Source organism: Glandiceps talaboti, chromosome 18 (assembly GCF_964340395.1).
Source record: "Glandiceps talaboti chromosome 18, keGlaTala1.1, whole genome shotgun sequence".
Taxonomy (NCBI): Eukaryota; Metazoa; Hemichordata; class Enteropneusta; family Spengelidae; genus Glandiceps; species Glandiceps talaboti.
The window spans coordinates 621719-641267 of record NC_135566.1 but is presented as its reverse complement, the minus strand read 5'-3'; the positions used below and the strand labels follow the sequence as shown (position 1 = coordinate 641267).

The following is a 19549-nucleotide window of genomic DNA, read 5'->3' as shown; positions in this document are numbered from 1 at the left end:
TGAATTTACTAGTAATTGACTAAGTAGTGTTTTAAAATGCAAGGAATGTATATATATGTGTGTGTGTATATATATATGTATGCATGTATGAATCAGAACGTATGTGTGTATGCATGCATGTAGTATGTATGTATGTAGGTCTGACATGTACATTTTATGCGTATATGTATGTGTTCAGAATAAAGCTGCATAATTGTTGCTATGACCCAGATACCCTGATGTACCTGGGTACCCTGTTTGAGCATTGTCTGGCTGGACACAAAGTTTACCAACATTACTACTAGCATTTCATAGATTGGTACTGTTTATTTATCTACTCAGAATGAATCATTGAATGGTAAGTAACTCATACCATGCAGATAAGTCTTTTCAACAAAGACACTCGCATTCTATTTTGATTATTTTTCTAAGAATTCAAAATTTTTCGAAATCCTGTCGGCAGTTCCCTCATAATTTTTTTTTATGTATCAGTAGTACTGTAGTGGTGTCGTAACTAGATGAACCTTGTATGCAAATATGTCTCTATGACAACACTCAGTACACAAGAAAACAACATATTTCAGAGTCAATATAAAGAGTACATGAAAAATGATAGTTTATTGAAAGTCTACTGGTCACCTCACAATTACACAAGTATTCCACAGTCAACATGGCAGTTATGAAAGATCTGAACACATATACTTTAATACTTCCACTCAATCTAACTTACAGTAATACATAATTAAACCAAAAGAAAATAGATTTATGAAACTCCTTGTCTGGAGAAGAACAACAAGTAACTTTGACAAATTAATGTTATTGATGAAAACACAGGATACGATATCAAAATTTATCTTTTTCTTGAACCATAAAACACAGCTCAAGGACCCCTTGTCAATTTGCTAGCCTGTGTCAGCCTTGTGTCCTGTAGTCAACACTAGGTTAGCTTGGTATTAACACAGGGCTGGCATAAGCATTAACAATTTCAATGGTCTACAGGCTATTCATTGCTTTGAATTGCAGGGTCTCTCTTCATCCCGCCTAGCTCAATGAGAAATCACAAACCAAAACTTCTAAATGCAAATGAGTAAACCATAACTCAACTGTTCGAATGCCCCCAATAAACTTGACCCGGTAACTTCTTATTGGGCAGAATTCTGAGATAAAATTCTGGAGCTGTTATAATGTACTAATACAGTATTCATCAGCTTGTTTGCATTTCATTATACACATAGTTACTGAGTATTCAAAGACTGATATTTTGAAAGTCTAGCTCAAACAAGTATGTCTACTGAAATTCAAATTTGGTAGAAGAGACCAGTACAAATATTGTAACACTGAATGCAATGAGAAAAATACAGAATTTCACAGTATTTGCTAAATTAGGAAGTTTGATAATTGAAAATGTACCTACTGTTATCAAAAATAATTTTATAATTATATTACCAACATTTGAAAGAGTAAACATCTGTTTATGGTTTTACTATAATGATTGGTTTTGAAAACCATAGTAAACAGGCTATAGGGCTAGGAGGTACAACCAGCTAATGATGTATCTTGACAGCACAGTAAACAGGCTATAGGGCTAGGAGGTACAACCAGCTAATGATGTATCTTGACAGCACACTAAACTGGCTATAGGAACTGACACTTCTAATACATCAGTTACAAGCATTGACAACTGCTTTGTTAACAATAGATTTGGTGGGTATAAAATTACAGGTAAAAACAGTATTGTCCACATCACAGATTGGTGGGTGTAAAATTACAGGTGAAAACAGTATAGTCCACATCACAGATTGGTGACACAGCATGTGATAATAATTACACACAGTCCAATATCACAGAAGTATTATAAATCTCCACATTCTATTCTATTTTATCATTTACACATAGTTTCAGTGTACATGACGGCTCCATTATCATGTATGTAGTATCCAGAGTATGTAGAAACACAAAGCCCACATACAGAAAACTCCAAGGTTATAAAAATATAAAAAAGTCAAAAAAGTGACATTATCTCTGCAGCTACACTAAACTACTTAAAAAAAGGTATAAGTGCCTGTATATCACTAATTAATCAATGTGAGAAATCCAAACTACCTTTTCAATAATGTATTTGCTAATCCTAACAAGTGTTGAAAAATTAAGCAACAAGGACGAGACCAGAGTGTTGGTTAATAAATAAAGAACAAGTGAGCAACATAATGTGTGTTCACTTATCTTTAGCTATCAAAAATCGTTTTTTGGTACAGAAATACTACTAAAAGTACAACTCCAGAAAAGTCGCACAATGACAACGTACCTACCCATAATTACCAGACTGATGCATTGTAATAATGAACAAGGAGGAATTTTTAGTCACTACTTATTTCTGCATTTTTGTTTTCCAGCGAAATATGCAAAAATAAGTCTTCTGTGAAAATTTCCAGGTTTATAGCAATCGTATCATCACTACATGTACAAATTACAGAGACAAGGAAAAGTGTGATAAAATGTACATACATCATTTTGCCTGGTATGCTATCAGTGTCTGTATTTTGTTCATGGAAGTTATCACAAAACTTAAGTCATCAGGCTAGGGACAAAGAAAACATGGTGTGGCCAAATTGACTTTCAATGCCTACCATACTTTCATTGTATGTTATACATTGCTGTTGTATACGTTACATTCATAATGTAAAATATACTAATCTGCACTTTTAAAATAACTGCAAGATCAAATTTCAAACAAGTACTTGAATGGCAGTAACGAGGAGATAAATTCTTGAACATTTCTGATAAGTGACAAAGTAATATATACAGATCAAAGATCAATTTTAGTGCCCGTCTTAACATGGGCACAACACACAGAGACTGTAACATTACAGCATAGACGCTGAAGCAGTGTGGGTTGGAATACATTTATCATCTTTTTAAAATAGGCCGTATAGTCTATGATTAATCTCATTTTCACAAGTCAGACCGGTAGACCGATGTTCAACTTCGCGTGTAGCTTACTGTCTTGTGTTTTCTTACCATTCAATTTCTTTAAAAATGTGATGAATTCAGTTGATTTTTACCAGTAATGATGGTGAAACTAGATGACCTACAACATAATTTGACAAAGTAAACTGAACACATGATATATTATAAGACAACTAAATCACATATTGTTATCAGAAAAAACTATTTGTAAAAATATTGACACAACTTTTAATGCCATCGTCATTGCATGGGATTATCAAGTCTATTTCTTTTCAGTGTCAGGATGTGAAGAGTAACAGTTCAATTCCAGCCTACATTGCCTGAGTAAACAATTGCTTTGCTGTTTTGCGGCAGTTTCCTGTCCCTGTCTCTCCAACGTCTATGATTACAGCAAAAATTGACACCGTTTATGTCATATTCTCCACTTACTTAAGTTTGCAATATTTTGGAAATAACCCACTGCTGAATATTTGTAGCTACTCTTGTACTTTATCATGGACAAGGTCATGTGACAATGGGTTATGTAGAAGAGGGTCGGAAGCTAAATATCAAGCATAAACTTGAATGTCAGCAATCAGCATGCTACATTTAGATAGTGAATTCTTTTTTGGAAATGAGTTACAACAACTGTTCTTATTGTCATGATGACATTAAAGGCCCAGCTTTGATAAGGATTAAAAAGTCAGGAGTGAAAAACAGTTGTCTGGCAGAGCTATACAAAAAGTTGGTCCAGGACACAAGAATGTCATCCATATATCTCCACCAATAAGATAACACCAATGTGAGAACCTGGGATTGAAACCCTGGCCTTTAATTCACATGCACAGTCCATATATATAAAGAGGACTACTACTACATCATTAGCAATAGGATTTCAATAGCTCCCACCATACTAAGTCCTTATCAATTTTGGTCCTATCCTCAATATTCCATGCTGGTGAAGTCAGAAGTTAACACACTTCATAACTTTTGGAACCGACTTTATCACTCAGATGGGTCTCACTCACAAGATGCGTGACAATTAAGGGGGGGGGGGGGGGGGGGGGACAGACGACGGATGGGGGACTCCTGGAGTAATGACTTGAACAGTCAGGGATGATAACTCATGGAGCCTGCACATGTGCAGGTGCTATGTTTGCCAGGCCTGGGTGACTCCAGGATAGCCTGTGGACTGACTGGGAAAGTCTGACAGTTCCATACCAACATGATATAGAGCGTGCAACATAGCCCTGTCATGTAGTCCCAAAATGGATTTCTGTAGAAATTTATGATTGCGTTCATGTGTCTCTATGTCTGCATAAAAGAAAAATGCTGGGAGCAATGCCCAGCACAAAAAAACCTAAAAACTGTATATAATAATTTACAGTACAGTATAAGAATATTCTTTGTTGAAAGAACCCCTATTTTACAGGAAACTATTTGATTTGTTAAAACCATGACCCCTACAAGATTAGGTATTTCAAGTGAGTACCTATACTTTCTGATGCTCCTAAGCCTTCGTCAATTTCAATACAAGTTGATCACTAACGGTAACCCTGACTCGCATACCTCCTGATGCTTATCTCAAGTACGACTTGCAATGGTTGGAAGTGCACTGATGTATGTATACACATCATTTTTAAGGTTTCCTGACTAAACTACAAAAAATGTAGATAGTACCGAATGGTCTGTACAATCTTACTAATTTTGTGATGCATACAGAACATGATATTTACAAACAACTTGTCCAAACTGACATCATGATGAAGGATTCACTATTGCGTATAAACAGGGTCGATATAATCATTCTAACAACTCCAAAATCTTCCTGGGGAATGTTGTTTGTTGATTAAAAGAAGTCTATTGATAATAACCACCCCCATAACCACTCCCTTGTGCACTGTATCCACCTTGTTGTCCAGAGTATCCCTGGTTGGAATACCCCTGTGTTGGCTGTGATGATGCTGCTGGGGCACTAGGTCCTGACTGATACTGCCCTGCAGGCTGCCCTCCAGGCTGCCCCCCATACTGTTGAGAACCAGCATATGCTGCTGCTCCATATGTACTGTAAGACTGGCCTGACTGATCACCATATCCAGATTGCCCCTTTCTGTATGAATCATACCCTTGGCTTTCATACTCTCTGCCATATGTATCTCCAGAATATGGTCTGTCTGGAGCATCATAGGAAGATGGGGGCTGAGAGCTTTGTGATGCCCCACTGCTGTTGCCTGAATATGGCATCGAGTAACTGCTGTAGCCCCCAGAAGGAGCAGGTGAATAGTCTCTGCTTTGATAACTGCCAGATTGTGGAGATGCGTAATCTCTCCCTTGGCCATAGCTCTGCTGTGGAGTTCCCTCTGCTGGACCTCTGTAATCACCTCTATAACTGCCAGCTGCTTGGTAGCTGTCACGTGGAGGAGGTGCTGCCTCACCCCATGGTTGGTCTCTACTATAGCCACCCGTACCCACTGATGGCATTCTGGGAAGTGGTGGACCTCTTTGGTAATCACGTTCACTTCTTTGATAATCACCTGGACTGCCTTGGCCAACTCTGGAAGGGTAACCACCTGGTGCTTGTGGTGCTCTTGGACGAAAGCCTTCATTTGCACCCCTTGGTGTAAAACTGTCTGGACCTCGTGGAGGATATCCAGAATGACCACTTCTGGAAGAAAAACTTGGAGGCCCTGCTGGGGGTCCTCTTGGCGATGGCCCACCTTGGTTGGGTGCAAAACGTTTACCTGGGGGCTCATTTTCCTGTGATATATCCGATGAAGATCTTTTCTTTTCTTGATTTTTAAACTCTTGTCCTTCTTTCTTATATATCTCCATTAACTCCTTAGCCCTTCCTTCATTAACTTCAATGTGTCTAACTTCATCAAAACTTTCTCCAACCTCTGGCAAGGTCAAATTTGCCATCATTTCCTTAACAGCTGATTCTGGGACAACCTTTCCTTCTTCCACTGTTCTTTTCTCAGTTCTCCTATCAAGTTCATCTCTTTCATTCATGATAACAACAGCTATACGTTTGTATCCTCTGAAATTATTCATTTTCCTCCTCCTTGCTGTAAAGTAGACATTAGTTTGGTCAAGGATATAGTTCCTGACTTTCCTCTCTGCAATCTTGAAAACTTGATTCAAACAATTTGTGGCTTGTTTGATGAGCTGATCCCATCTGCCATGATAATTCTTCTGTCGCTTCAGCCCCATTACTTTCATCTTCTCCATGATCAGATTTGTGCCCAGGATGTAATACTTCTTTTCTGGGTGTTGTTTGGCATATTGCTCACACCATGTACTTTTACCTGCTCCGGGTAAACCAACCATCATCAAGACTTCATGGTCTTCCTTTCTGTTGGACCTATATGGGACTGGAGTAAGCATGTTTGGTGGAAGCCATTGCATCATCTGAAAACCTGGGGTTAGAGGGAAACGTGGAGGTCTGTCACCAAAGTTTAACTCAAACTTAACATTCTTGACATTCACATGTGGATATAAAGTCTTTCCACGTAGTTCTGGGCCTGGATTAAAAGCAACACCTAGATACTGTCCATTTTTGGCATAGAAAATTGCAGCTGGATGAGCATCTAAATCTAAGTAACAAGTTAGTGTGTCTCCGACTCCGAAAGGTTGCCCGTAGTCCAAAAATTTATTGTTTGATGAGATTTTGCCAGTGCCTCCATATCCATAAGAAAGGCTTGCTTCTCCTAGCTGAAGATCAGAACCATCTACAGACCATCCAACTCTCAATACGTGGGGTGTTCTCTCTGTGTCAGGCATGTCAACTTGTTGATACTCCAACACAGAACATTCAAAGCAGACCTACAAAGTGAGAGATAAAGTTTAATAAGTTTATCATTACTTCTAGAAAATCCTAACTACATTTTACATTTCAATCACTATGAAATACATGCATATTTTTGCTCAAGGAAATCACTTTTACTATTTTTATTCCTGCCAATTTTCTGCCAAGTACAATAAAATCTTGTTGATGAAAGTACTGTCCCACATCCAAAATCTCTTCCTATGTGAAGTGAAATGAACAGAATTAGAAGCACATACTTTAAAAATATGAATAAACTAATCTATGTCATCATTACTGTTTTCAGTGGGCTCTAGAGTAGATAATATACACATTGAGATAGGAGTCTAAGGACTATTATTACATGTGATTCTATGTCCATGATATATGTATGGTTATTCTGGTGGAAATGAAAATGTTCATTTATTTATTATTTATTAGTTCTCAAAGGATACAAATCATAACCATAATCTTACATGCTTGACTGCATTGCATTGTTTATACACTGTGCATCATCTTTGTTTTTTATTCATAATATTTAATTTGGTTTTCAAAGCAATTTATCTTCTTTGTGTAGTATTTTTTTAATTTCCTAGTATTAGTAATAATGAAGGGGGGCAACAAAGAAGAGAAGTCTGAACAATCTAATCAATAATCTCATCAAATCTATGATTATACATATATATATATATATTGGTAGATGCTCATTTCTATTTGTTATGTATGTTAACACTCTTTGATATGAAACTTGAACCATTACCCTATTACGTACACATTTCAGCACAGGTACTCGAATCAATGTGTATGATTTAAAAAAAAAAATATGTATGTAAAAAAGTCTTATTTATATACAATATATTTTTTTCTACACATTGATTCGAGTACCTGTGCATTTCAGTATCTGGTTTATGGAAATATCATACATCTAGTATTTGTTATTGCTGTCATTTTTCTAATTATCATTTTGAGTTATTTTCTTTGTCAACGCTTATCACTTTACAGATCCCGGTAGCTATTCCCTTGATGAGTACATTTTGATAGTAGTAGTACTACTAGTAATAGTAGACGCGTTATAAATATAAGGCTAGGCTGTCACAATTACATTCGTGAAAGCACGTTTGTCCTTCGAACTATGAATCTCTATTCAGAAACTTCAAGTAACTATACTGACTGACAAATTATGCATGTACATAATGAATGATTAAGTACAGATTTAAATTGCATTTTTATACATACTTTGCCATTATTTACACCATGAGTCGCTCGTCCACCAGCCCACATGTATTCGAAGCCTTTGTCATGCATGTCCCATCCAGACACGCCATCGGGCCCAATGGTCAGATGCAAATCACTGTTGTTATCGTCCAATGTGATTCTATCACCCTGGTAGCTGGGTTGTTGATACATGACGGTAACGCTCCCTCTGTTTTCTCACGAATCCCGTCAAATGTGTGAATTTCCACCTGCAATTTCGTGGAAACTGTGCACGATACAGTGAGATTTACTGACGCTCGTCAAAGATGGCGTCTGTCGAAACGTAAATGGACGCTACTTATTTTAGATCCCCTAACTTAGTCGATTTGGGCAACTGTGCATGTTCCGTTTGACAAGTTACCAACGGTACCATTGCCAACGGTAGGTACAGTGCAATAATGCATTAAATCTTTTTTCGCTTCGGGTTTTCCACAAATAAATAAATAATTAAATAAATACGGAACGACAGTAAATGATAAGAAGTAATACCATAGACAATATTCAATGAATGACAATGTCTCTAGCTCTATCGTCCATTCCATGTTTTGGTGGTATATTGCATATTGTGTCACAGACTAGGAAAACGTGTTCAGATTTTTATTTTATTTGATAGCAATGTTTGTAGCGTTGTTGCGAAATCCCTGATGGATACCTACTACACGGAAAACTGCAACAAATTGTGACCATATTTATATGGAAATGAGTCACTTACTTTTTTGTAAATACTCCACTCAGAATGTAATAAATAATATCTGATAGGGATGGTGACACAGGGGAGAGATTTTATAATATTGGATCATGTTGATATAATCACCCCCCCCCCTTCATACGCCAAACAGGTAAATAAGATGTAGATATTAAAAACGTTAACAGACGTATGATGAATAATAAACTGTAATGCACTCAACTGTATGCTGAGGGATTCTAAAATAAAGATGTGCTGTTTTGAAATGCCCACACCTCTCCCCCAAATATTTTCCTTGAAAGAATGTTACTGACCAAGATTCATGCAGAACTGTTACACTAGTCTTTTACAGGATGTAACAAGTATTTATTAAACCCATTTCATTGACCTTTTCCCCTCAAATCGTAAAGATCATTTCACAGGGTAGTAGTTAGGATAGAATGTGGTGATAACCCAGATATTATATTCTCGACTAGGCCCAAGTATAGTTGAAAGAAATTTCACATAAAATGGTTGCAGAACTGTCAACTTCATACCATTGTAATGTTTACCAGTTCACAGCTATGGTTGAGATGTATTAAAATCCTTTGATTGTAATATAATATTTATATATTTTTACACACTTTGAATGTGTACTGAAAAGTTGGAGCACAGACCACCACACATACATTGTTTGCTGGTCTAAGTGGTGTGAGGTTGCATTTTATCCAACAACCGACAGTTTTTGAGTTTAAGTTGTTAACACACACATCCACAGACACTTAGCGATGCTGACAGCACTACTGAACATTATCAGTTCAGTTGTGCTAATAACATGTCAACACTTTTAGTTACATTTATTCTGCTTTTTATTTTCTTTAATACAATAACTACATCAATGGATTGTTTTGTTACAATATACATTAGCCTAAGTACTCTTCTACTCTCTGCTACTTGAAAATGAACTGAGAGAAAAACCTACCATCTAAATGAAAGAAATCACACAATAAACCACTTTCCAGAAAACCACACATTTTACTGTTTTAATTACTAGTACTTCATTTCTTTCTGTGTTTACTAAATTGAAATATCAAGAATGTAATTAAATTTATACTTTGGAAAGTCACAATTTAGACTGTCAGACAGGTATTGGTGGTACGTCTATAATCTCTGCTCTGGGAGTTTACAGAAGAGCCATCATCAAAAATATCTGAATGTCTACCCTTTTTTTGTTTTTTCATTGAATGACATGAGGATGGAGTAAATCAGGTAACAGACCTTCCCATGAAAAGCGCCCCCTAGTGGTTGTCACTGCACAGGGCATGCTGTATTCAGGGATGTCATATCATACCATATGTTACACACTACAGCAAAAAACAAAACAAAAAAAACCAAAAAAACCTATCAAATTGATTTCCCTGATGCCAGTGTAAACAAAACGTAACAGTATGATTGATGTGAACACACACTGGGTTATTCACACTTGCTAGTTTTGGGGAGAAAATGAGAATCTGAATGAAATACATATATATCTATATTGTTATAAATAAACAAAAACTGAACAATGATGAGACCACTGCTGCAGATAACCATCCCATGCAGTGCACACTGTATTGCTACTTTGCATAGAAGTAAGTTTGGAATCTGCTACAAGTTCTGGTCATAGAAACTGGGAGGTTAAATCACACAACAGTACTTTATTTATTTAAAAAAAATAAAATCAGAAAATACTAATACAGATGAAACAGAACACAAATACATTATGCAGAGAAGACAGAATTGACATTAAAAGTAATAAGAAATAAGAAAGTTACATTTACATAGTTATGAGATATATTAGTCTGGAGATTTCAATACTTTAGTATGATGTGTTTTCTTTTGTTTTTCTGTCACCAAGAACTAACCCACAGGTGCTTTGATTATTCCCCACCCCATTAGGACGAACCCATAGTGTTTGTAATTGTAACACCCCCCACCCCTCCCTCTGAATTTGAAAGTTGCGATCCCTAGTTGATTTACATTTTGACTTGACATAAGTCTATAAATATCCATTGAGAAACTAGCTTGATGCACTGCAGGTTAGTAGGCAATCAATTTGTATCAGTGGCTTGATTATATGATGTCATGTTTACCGGGCACATCAGTACAATACTCATCTTCTTTGTTGTTGTTGTACTTCTCCTGGCAACCTGTTCTGAAAACAAAAAACAACTTATTATATTACTGAAACAATACAGATTTTGTATTTTGAACTATCAGTAGTGGCAAAGATTTCATTACATGTATATAGAGATAAGGTCATTATTCAGTAAAGCTCAGCATCATTTTCCAACATCAAGCTAACTCATTCAAATGTGCAGGGGTGTAAGCACGATGTTAATCACCTCACTAGCATTTCAATTTGTGTCAGCAACTTAAAAGGTAAATGACCACATCTACCTGACATCAATACCAGACTGACATACAGCTAGATAATAGGAAAGGATTCTTGAGCCTTATTGTATACTGCTATAAGTTTGAGTTTCTGAAATTAAATGACAATATTGGATGGCAAAGACAATTTCATAACAGATATGACATAATCATAATCAGAAATATATAGCTATGATGCATGGGGTGTTCTTAACCTTCCTAAAAGTAAACCTCTTGCATTTTCACTTTCAGTTGTATTTACATTTACTGAAAATAGTTGTGCCTCAGAAAAAATAACAGATGGTTAGCCCAAAAATGTCCAGATAAATTCAGTAAATGAGCTAAGACCTGTATTATAACTAACAGTAACAAGTCATTGAAAATGACATAGTCCCACTATGATTGGGTTTTAAGGAACTGGCAGTTTATGCTGTCATTTTCAAACCTGGTTAATGCTGTTTGGCCTCATATGGTAGTTTTTGATATCACTACTTTGTTCAAGCATGTCTGAGTTATGGCTTTGGACATGAAAACTGTGCCAACAAAATGGCTGCCAGGCAGCCATATCGGATTGTATCACGACGAAAATGGATATGCAAATGTATGTCACAGAACACTGGGCTAATACCAACTATGAATGAGATCTGTTCAAGCATGTCCGAGTTATGGCTTTGGACATGGAAAATTCGCAAACAAAATGGCTGCCAGGCAGCCATATTAGATCGTATCATGACAACAATGAATATGCACATGTATGTCATAGAACACTGTCCTAATACCAACTTTGAATGAGATCTGTTCAACCATGTCTGAGTTATGGCTTTGGACTGGGAAAATTCGCAAACAAAATGGCTGCTAGGCAGCCATATTGGATCGTATCATAAAACAAATTGACGTGCATATGTATGCCATAGTATGTTGCCCCTGTACCAAGTTTGAAAAAAATCGGTCCAGGCATCTCCAAGAAACGGCTGTGGATGGACGGTCGGACACACGGACAGACGGAACCCAATCCATAAGTCCCCGCCGGACAACTAAATAGTAGTAAATGGTTGAAATGAAATGAAATTTAGCTTTAATTTTGAGTGTAGCTCAGTATTATTTTTCAACATCAGAAGAAGAATGTTTGCAGCTATACATACAACTTTGTCTTGATTTCAGCATGTAAAATATCTGGAGTAAGTCATTCACATGTAAACCCCCCCCCCCCCCCCCCACTCACACACACCAAATGTAGATTTCATTCACTTACCCCCATCCCCACCCTACACACATACTCCAGTTGCAGACTTAATTCAACTTATATTACTTACCAATATTTGATATTTTGATGAGATCTGTTTAATCATCAAAGGCTGAATCCTGACTTTTCCTCACACACTTTGACACCTTAGATTTGAACTGGCCATAATAATCTTGTCGCCAGTCTTTCTATGGGTTGTACAAACATGTTAAGAGTTAGAATAAACACTGAATACAAAAATAACAATAACTTACATCAAGATATGACTCCAGATATTAAAATTGGTACTGTGGCCAAACACTTAAGATTGTTCAAAATTCCATCCATTAGCAAATCAAACCTAACATCACAACATGACAGCAGCTACACATATACATTAAATCTAAACGTAAAGTCCTAATATTTCAAACTAAAATTTCTTTTCAAATACAAAATGCTCATATTTATAAGGGGTAATGATTGTATTGCTTTACACAGTAACTAATTTTTGCATATGCAGAGTACAGCTACCTGTGTTTGATGGTTTGTCAGACATTGAAAGGAATGCTAAGTTGTAACTGAACAAGTGTTAAATAGTGCTCTCATTCACAAATTATCTTGGAAATGTTTCAATCATTGTGAGCAATGGGAGGACTGACCCACAGTATGTGTTCTTGTTATCTGTGGAGTGTGATTTACAAATTCATACACCAACCGTCTACTGACTGTCATGACAGGCAAGGGTTATAATGACAGGTGTTAAGGTTAAGACTGACTTGACATGTGAAGCTATATGTATACTTACAGCAGCATCAACATTGGCAGGTGATTCATCATTAGGATCTGCTAACATTGATATGACACTAAGTAATATGGTTTCTACTGTATGTACTGGTAACCACCTCTCTGATGCACTCTCATACCCGTATTTATCTTCCCCTGGTTCATGTAGAATTGAAATACAAACATCTCCATTCCTTTCAACTGGGGAAACAAAAAGTTAGAACGTTACTTTAAGTTTTTACAGTAATATTACACAAGTGTCTGCTGTTTTCCATCAAATCTAAAAACAAAGATAACCTGAGGAAAAAACTATTCAAAATGAACAGTACTTACCATTTGGGTGCCAGATCTCTGTCACAAATTTCATTTTAGGCGGCCTTTGAGGATATTCTTTTGGAAATATAAGATTTGCTTTGAAGAATCCACCCTCACTACAAGTGAAAAAAAAAAATGACATTATTGGTTTTAGCTGTATATATATTTACAACAGCTTAGGGACAAAATTAGACTCTCTCACAGTCCTCGAAGCTTTGCGTAAATACCTAAAACTTGGGTTGTTTTGTATGTATCTACTGCATAATTGTACTTGTATACTAGTATCCCAGTATCCCTAGCCCTGTACTGTGTGCCCTCATTGATCACATGTGACATAGGGCTAACATTTCGTTGATGTGTTACTGTTAGGCGAAGCCCCGAGTACAATTATGCAGTAGATACATACAAAATAACCCAAGTTTTAGCTATTTATGCGAAGCTTCGAGGTTTGTGAGAGAGTCTAGGACAAAATATGCATACTTTTATGTGTAATACATTTGTCATTCTAAAGTCAATATGATTACACAATATGCATACAGATCCAGGGATCTTCTAAGCCCTAAAGGAGTGTTGGTAGATCAATAATATTCATAACCATGAATATTCATCAGGTAAATACATATCCAAAAGATCTTAAATTGAAGGTTTATACCAAGTTCTTAATTTGAATTAACAATTTCAATGACTAGAATGACATTGTTAAATAAAAAGTTTGAATTAGAAATAATATTTCGAATTAAAATATTGTTTGGCAGAGCTATAGACACAGTTGGTCTTGAACAAAAGAATGATCATATGTAATCCTGACAGCTTCACTGATTAGATAAGTTCGGATAACACATGCCAAAACCTGGGATTGAATCCCTGGCCTTTAAGGTTTCCGAGTATTGGACGGAACCCACCAGTGCCAACCATCTTTGAGAGGACCTTGCATTACATTAAAATATGTCACTGGGTTTGAACACCAGTTTTACAAAATATATGTTACCCATGTTTTAATGAAGATATACTTCATTCTTCTGTATCTATTATCAGTTATCACTCTGTCTATGGCACTTACAATTACAAATCTTGGGATATACTTAGTACAACAATATTATTAATCAAATGCATTTCAAATATTCCTCAACAGCACAGAACAGCAGATGAGCTAAAAATATACACATATGTAATTTGTGAGGAGTTCATTTGATGGTCACCCAATATATCATTAATTACGTATAGTCAATTGCTCACTCATCTCAACCAGTGCATATTGTGTCAAATAATTTAATTATCACTTGTGTCAGAGTGAAACATTAATTTGACAAGATCATCAAATAATCTAAAGTATCTGCTCATCCAAAAACAATGAAATATCTTGTTGATACTCAGTTTTCATTTTTTCAAATTTGAATCGTATGACATAAGTAAATTATTTCCTTTGCAAAACGAAGCTTACACATCATGGATTAGAAATGACAATGACATACTATGTAAAAGCTAGATGACATACTATGCAAGAGCTAAATGACATACTATGCAAGAGCTAAATGACATACTATGCAAGAGCTAAATGACATACTATGCAAGAACTAGATGACATACTATGTAAGAGCTAAATGACATACTATGTAAGAACTAGATGACATACTATGTAAGAGCTAAATGACATACTATGCAAGAGCTAAATGACATACTATGTAAGAACTAGATGACATACTATGTAAGAGCTAGATGACATACTATGCAAGAGCTAAATGACATACTATGTAAGAGCTAGATGACATACTATGCAAGAGCTAGATGACATACTATGTAAGAGATAGATGACATACTATGTAAAAGCTAAATGACATACTATGTAAGAGTTAGATGACATACTATGCAAGAGCTAGATGACATACTATGTAAGAGCTAGATGACATACTATGTAAGGAGCTAGATGACATACTATGTAAGAGCTAGATGACATACTATGTAAGAGCTAAATGACATACTATGTAAGCTAGATGACATACTATGTAAGGAGCTAGATGACATACTATGTAAGCTAGATGACATACTATGTAAGAGCTAAATGATGTATGGGCTAAATGACATATGTAAGAGGTGTTGTTGCTACCAGTCACAAACAGCTGTAAATAGAGCCCTGCATAACACAGCCTGAATCTTGAACTCAAGGTAAGAAGTCCGAGCCAATGAACACTGTCTGTCTGCATTATTAGTCTGAAGAACATTTCACTCATCAATACAAATCTAGTTCAACTCCATCAGCTGATTTACTAACTGATGAGGTGATCATAGAAGATTTAAAGACATGGCAGCTGTGTTACAGCTAAGAGTGATTGGTGAAAATCAAATGTCATTCAAAATTATGAATGCTTTGGTTTATTATTAATCTATAGATATCATGTAAATCTTTAGAGTTCCACTTCTGTTTTATATAAATACTATCATGTGTTCCATTGTAATTACTACATAACATCTACATAGACAGACATGGATTAGGTTGACATTCTGCCAAGTTTGCGCTATTTGTAAACAGACCAGCACAACATATGTATGTATAGTCTAGTAAGCATTGATGCAAGGTCATTTGTTTGTGGCTCAAATCAACACAGGATACAGGAGCCTTTATTCTGTTTTTAACATCCCTAGTTGACCAATTTCACAACCACGTCATTTATTCTGTGTTGCTCAAAATGCCATTATTTTCTACATGTTTTCTTAATTCAAACTTGTAGTGAAGTATAATGATATCATAATGCAATATTTTTCTTCCTTCTGCCAGAAAACAGACTCCATTACGATTAAATCTAAAGTTGAGTTGAGTTTGAGATGTGATATACCACTTTAAAGTATCAATGTTTTGCTATTTAGCAAGACTCAAAGGACTTCCTCCAAGGCTACAACATCCTTCAAAGGATAACTACCACTGTGTATCAAACCTTGTCCTTGAATATACAACTACAATGCATGTATAGCACACACACTTCCAGAGACAATAAACATGATATGTATGAAATTTGTTTTGAGACGGTCTCAAGATTTGGTTCTCATTGCAAGTTACTGTGGAAATATGACACTATATACAATGTATTATCATTGGTAACTTAGAATCCAGCAGTTGCAATAGGTTTAGGTAGCAATGTCTTGGAATAGACACGGTTCCATGTAGAGTAAACGTCTGTTGTAGTGAGCATAGGAGTGGACAAAACTATGATGCTTCCAGTTTAGTTTCCAGGCTATATAGTTTTGGTTTACAGTAATTCACAGGGAAGCACAGTATAATATTATTGCACAATGGTTGTATTACTGACCTTCAAACCACAGCCAACTGAGACACTGCAAGCAAGTACAAGCTAGGAGTGAAAGATTCTAACACTTCCTAATCTCCTGAATTCCAATTCCATAAATAGAGGATTTACAATGTGAAAATGTTAATGTACAACACGGATTCAAATTTATTCAAGTCTGTATCACTTCTGCTATATGCTGATTTCACTTAAAATAAACAAACTTGTATTTGTCTCTCCATTGTTCTTTATAAACTATAGATGCAAAGAAATTTCTCAACAGTTCCACTTTGACGCAGAGAGTTTGGTACAACTCTTGCATAGTATGTCATTTAGCTTTTACATAGTATTGTTTCCATTAAGTTCAGAATCAATGATATATTTACCATCTTTGTTCTGTACATACTGTAAATGAACAATCTTCATTCACAGTATGTACAGAATAAAGATGGCTACATTTATTGTGTAACCCATACTTGTTCCCACATGTAGAATGGTTGTTTTATAGGTCAATAACGTGCATGATTCACACCCCATACTTCCTGCTTAAGGCCAATTTTTCTTTGTTCCCTTGAAGCCATGCTTTCATCCACACCTCTGTTTACAAACAAGATGGGTTTGTACTATGTTTCATTTCTACTTTTTAAGATGTATCATATGATTTCTAAGTTTTGCACATCAAAGTGACTTTAGGCATTGATGCGCCGTCACTATATACTAGTTAGCCAGAGTGATCATCATAGTACACACTGTGACACATAACCCATGTGCTGTCATTTGTAATACAATACTGATGTAGATAATTCCTTGCCACACACATACAATTGAAATAGTAAACTCAGGTAATTGGAACCACTGAAGGCCAGGCTATGTGTATTTGTGATCTAGTGAAGGTCACATCTTACTGAACTAGTTATAAACTGATACATGTACACTGAGTAACTGTACATAAGTTTTCAAACCATTCACACACTCACTTTCCTAGCTGCAATAATTGTAGCGTCTTGCTGTGGTTTTGAGGGTTTTTTCGTCTGTTTTGGTGACTTTTTAAGTTTTAGTGTTTAACCGCACGTTAAACACTAAAACTTAAAAAGTCACCAAAACAGACGAAAAGACCCTCAAAACTGCAGCAAGACGCTACAATTATTGCAGCTATCACTCTCCTTACAAATTGTATGACATCCACATGCACAACCTTCCCTCCAAACACATGGATAAAAGAACTATTTACAGTCACACTTCCTTGAAAATCCTAGACACGTGCGACACTTGCATCATTATAACAGCCTTGCTTGATAAGTTGATTACATGTATGTTGAATCACTTGACTGGTTGAATAGAACAGGAACTGAATTGAACACTATACATCATTTTAAAAATATACATTAAATTCTTACTAAAAGGTGTCCGCCGGTCCAATAATCATGACGTCCCATTTGAAGAAATCGTCATCGTCTGAAAGCCCAGCTGAAAAACCTTCCACTGGGTTCTTATGGAGATCTGTTGAGATCAAAGAGAGGTCATTGTTGATCAGCTGTTGCGACTGAAAAGTGCGTAATAATGTCACCACTTTGTTGTTCACTGTCCTTGCGACATAGTAAACAAGTTTCAACCCCGGTTTCACCAAAATGTAAATACTACAAGGTCGAATCAATGTAATAATAATCCATTTTCCCCTTTTGGAGAAATAAAGCATATAACTGTACCAAAATATAGACATTCATCAACAAAGAGTTATTGTTTTCTGCGTGAATAACAAACGTCGTATAACTAGAACCATCCATTGAACTGTAGCATTGCGTACGTGACGAGGTTGTGGAGAAACAACATTTCACGGTAGAAATTTGGTTCTTTCATATTACTAACCTGACAGTTGCTTCTTGAGAAGTAGGGATGCTTGTTGATCTGACATTGACGATAATATACACAAAAATCAACTCAAAATAGCAGTAAAAACACGTCAGTCACAAAGAAACTGGAAATATGGCCGCTGCTGAACTATGGATTTGCATGGAGCATGCGCAATGGAAACGAGAATCAGAAAGTAATCACCGTGATATCCTCCCTTTCCCAGAATGCCGTCAAGTTTTGCTGTGAGGATAAGATTTTAAGTTCACCCATCGTGTATATATTTTGCACAACAAAGCGATTTTAAGATCTGGAAAGACAATAATAACAACCGGAACTGCTTGATGAAATTCAGCACTGAATAGCAACTAGGCTATAAACTTCAATGATCCTACCCAAACAAGAATTGGGCTGAAAGTGTTTCTATCAGTATCAGGTGCCTCTATAAAGGTAGAAATCTACGTTTCTAAAAATGATTATGAAAATCAATAAAAATGTATTTCACTGAAAAATACCATTGTTTTACACAAAATTTACTGATAAAATGAACAACAATTTTTTTTTTAAATCTTCACCACCTTCTGAATAGCCTAGACTTGAACCACTATTGCCACTACACTACTTCACTATCCTATTAAACTGACATTTTGATTTTTTGAATTTTCGCTCCGTTCCCAAGTCTATGTAACCCTGACGACTATTAAGAGCTAGTTTGGAACAAGTTTACAGATAGGCTACCTTCAGAAAAAACTAATCACTTCAAGACATAATGACTCAGAATTTCATTTTCTTGAAGCTAACAGTTTTTTGAGACAATTATGATATTTGTCAATTTTTGTGTTATGGGCATGATTGAATAATCCAAATAATAATAAATTTTTTTATGTATCTTTAAAATTGAAAATTACACCAAGCACAAGCCAAGATTGCCATTGAACAGAAAATATGGATTATATACCCTGGTTGTTGTAAGTCACAACCCGTGTCTACGTCACTAGTTCTCTATGGTGCTTGAAATGTGAGTCAAAATGTTCCAAATCATCATT

The 19549-nt window shown here is 36.0% G+C and overlaps 2 protein-coding genes across 3 annotated transcripts; both read right to left on the bottom strand.

The window, feature by feature from the left end:
* Positions 1–637: 637 nt before the first annotated feature.
* Positions 638–8134, bottom strand: LOC144449008 (heterogeneous nuclear ribonucleoprotein U-like protein 1). The gene is made up of 2 exons (XM_078139404.1): positions 7964–8134; positions 638–6747 (listed from the first exon to the last, which is right to left on the bottom strand). Exons 1-2 carry the CDS (start codon positions 8132–8134, stop codon positions 4786–4788), a joined length of 2133 nt encoding a protein of 710 aa, XP_077995530.1. The 3' UTR covers positions 638–4785.
* Positions 8135–9660: 1526 nt separating this feature from the next.
* On the bottom strand, positions 9661–18681 carry LOC144448909 (ubiquitin-conjugating enzyme E2 G1-like). Of its 2 annotated transcripts, none has more exons than XM_078139257.1 (6): positions 18522–18681; positions 18053–18155; positions 13396–13493; positions 13085–13263; positions 12371–12488; positions 9661–10839 (listed from the first exon to the last, which is right to left on the bottom strand). In XM_078139257.1, exons 1-5 carry the CDS (start codon positions 18565–18567, stop codon positions 12399–12401), a joined length of 516 nt encoding a protein of 171 aa, XP_077995383.1. In that variant the 5' UTR covers positions 18568–18681; the 3' UTR covers positions 9661–10839; positions 12371–12398. The 2 variants fall into 2 exon arrangements, with proteins under 2 accessions (XP_077995383.1, XP_077995384.1); XM_078139258.1 differs by having other exon boundaries at positions 9661–10834.
* Between the last annotated feature and the right edge of the window lie 868 nt (positions 18682–19549).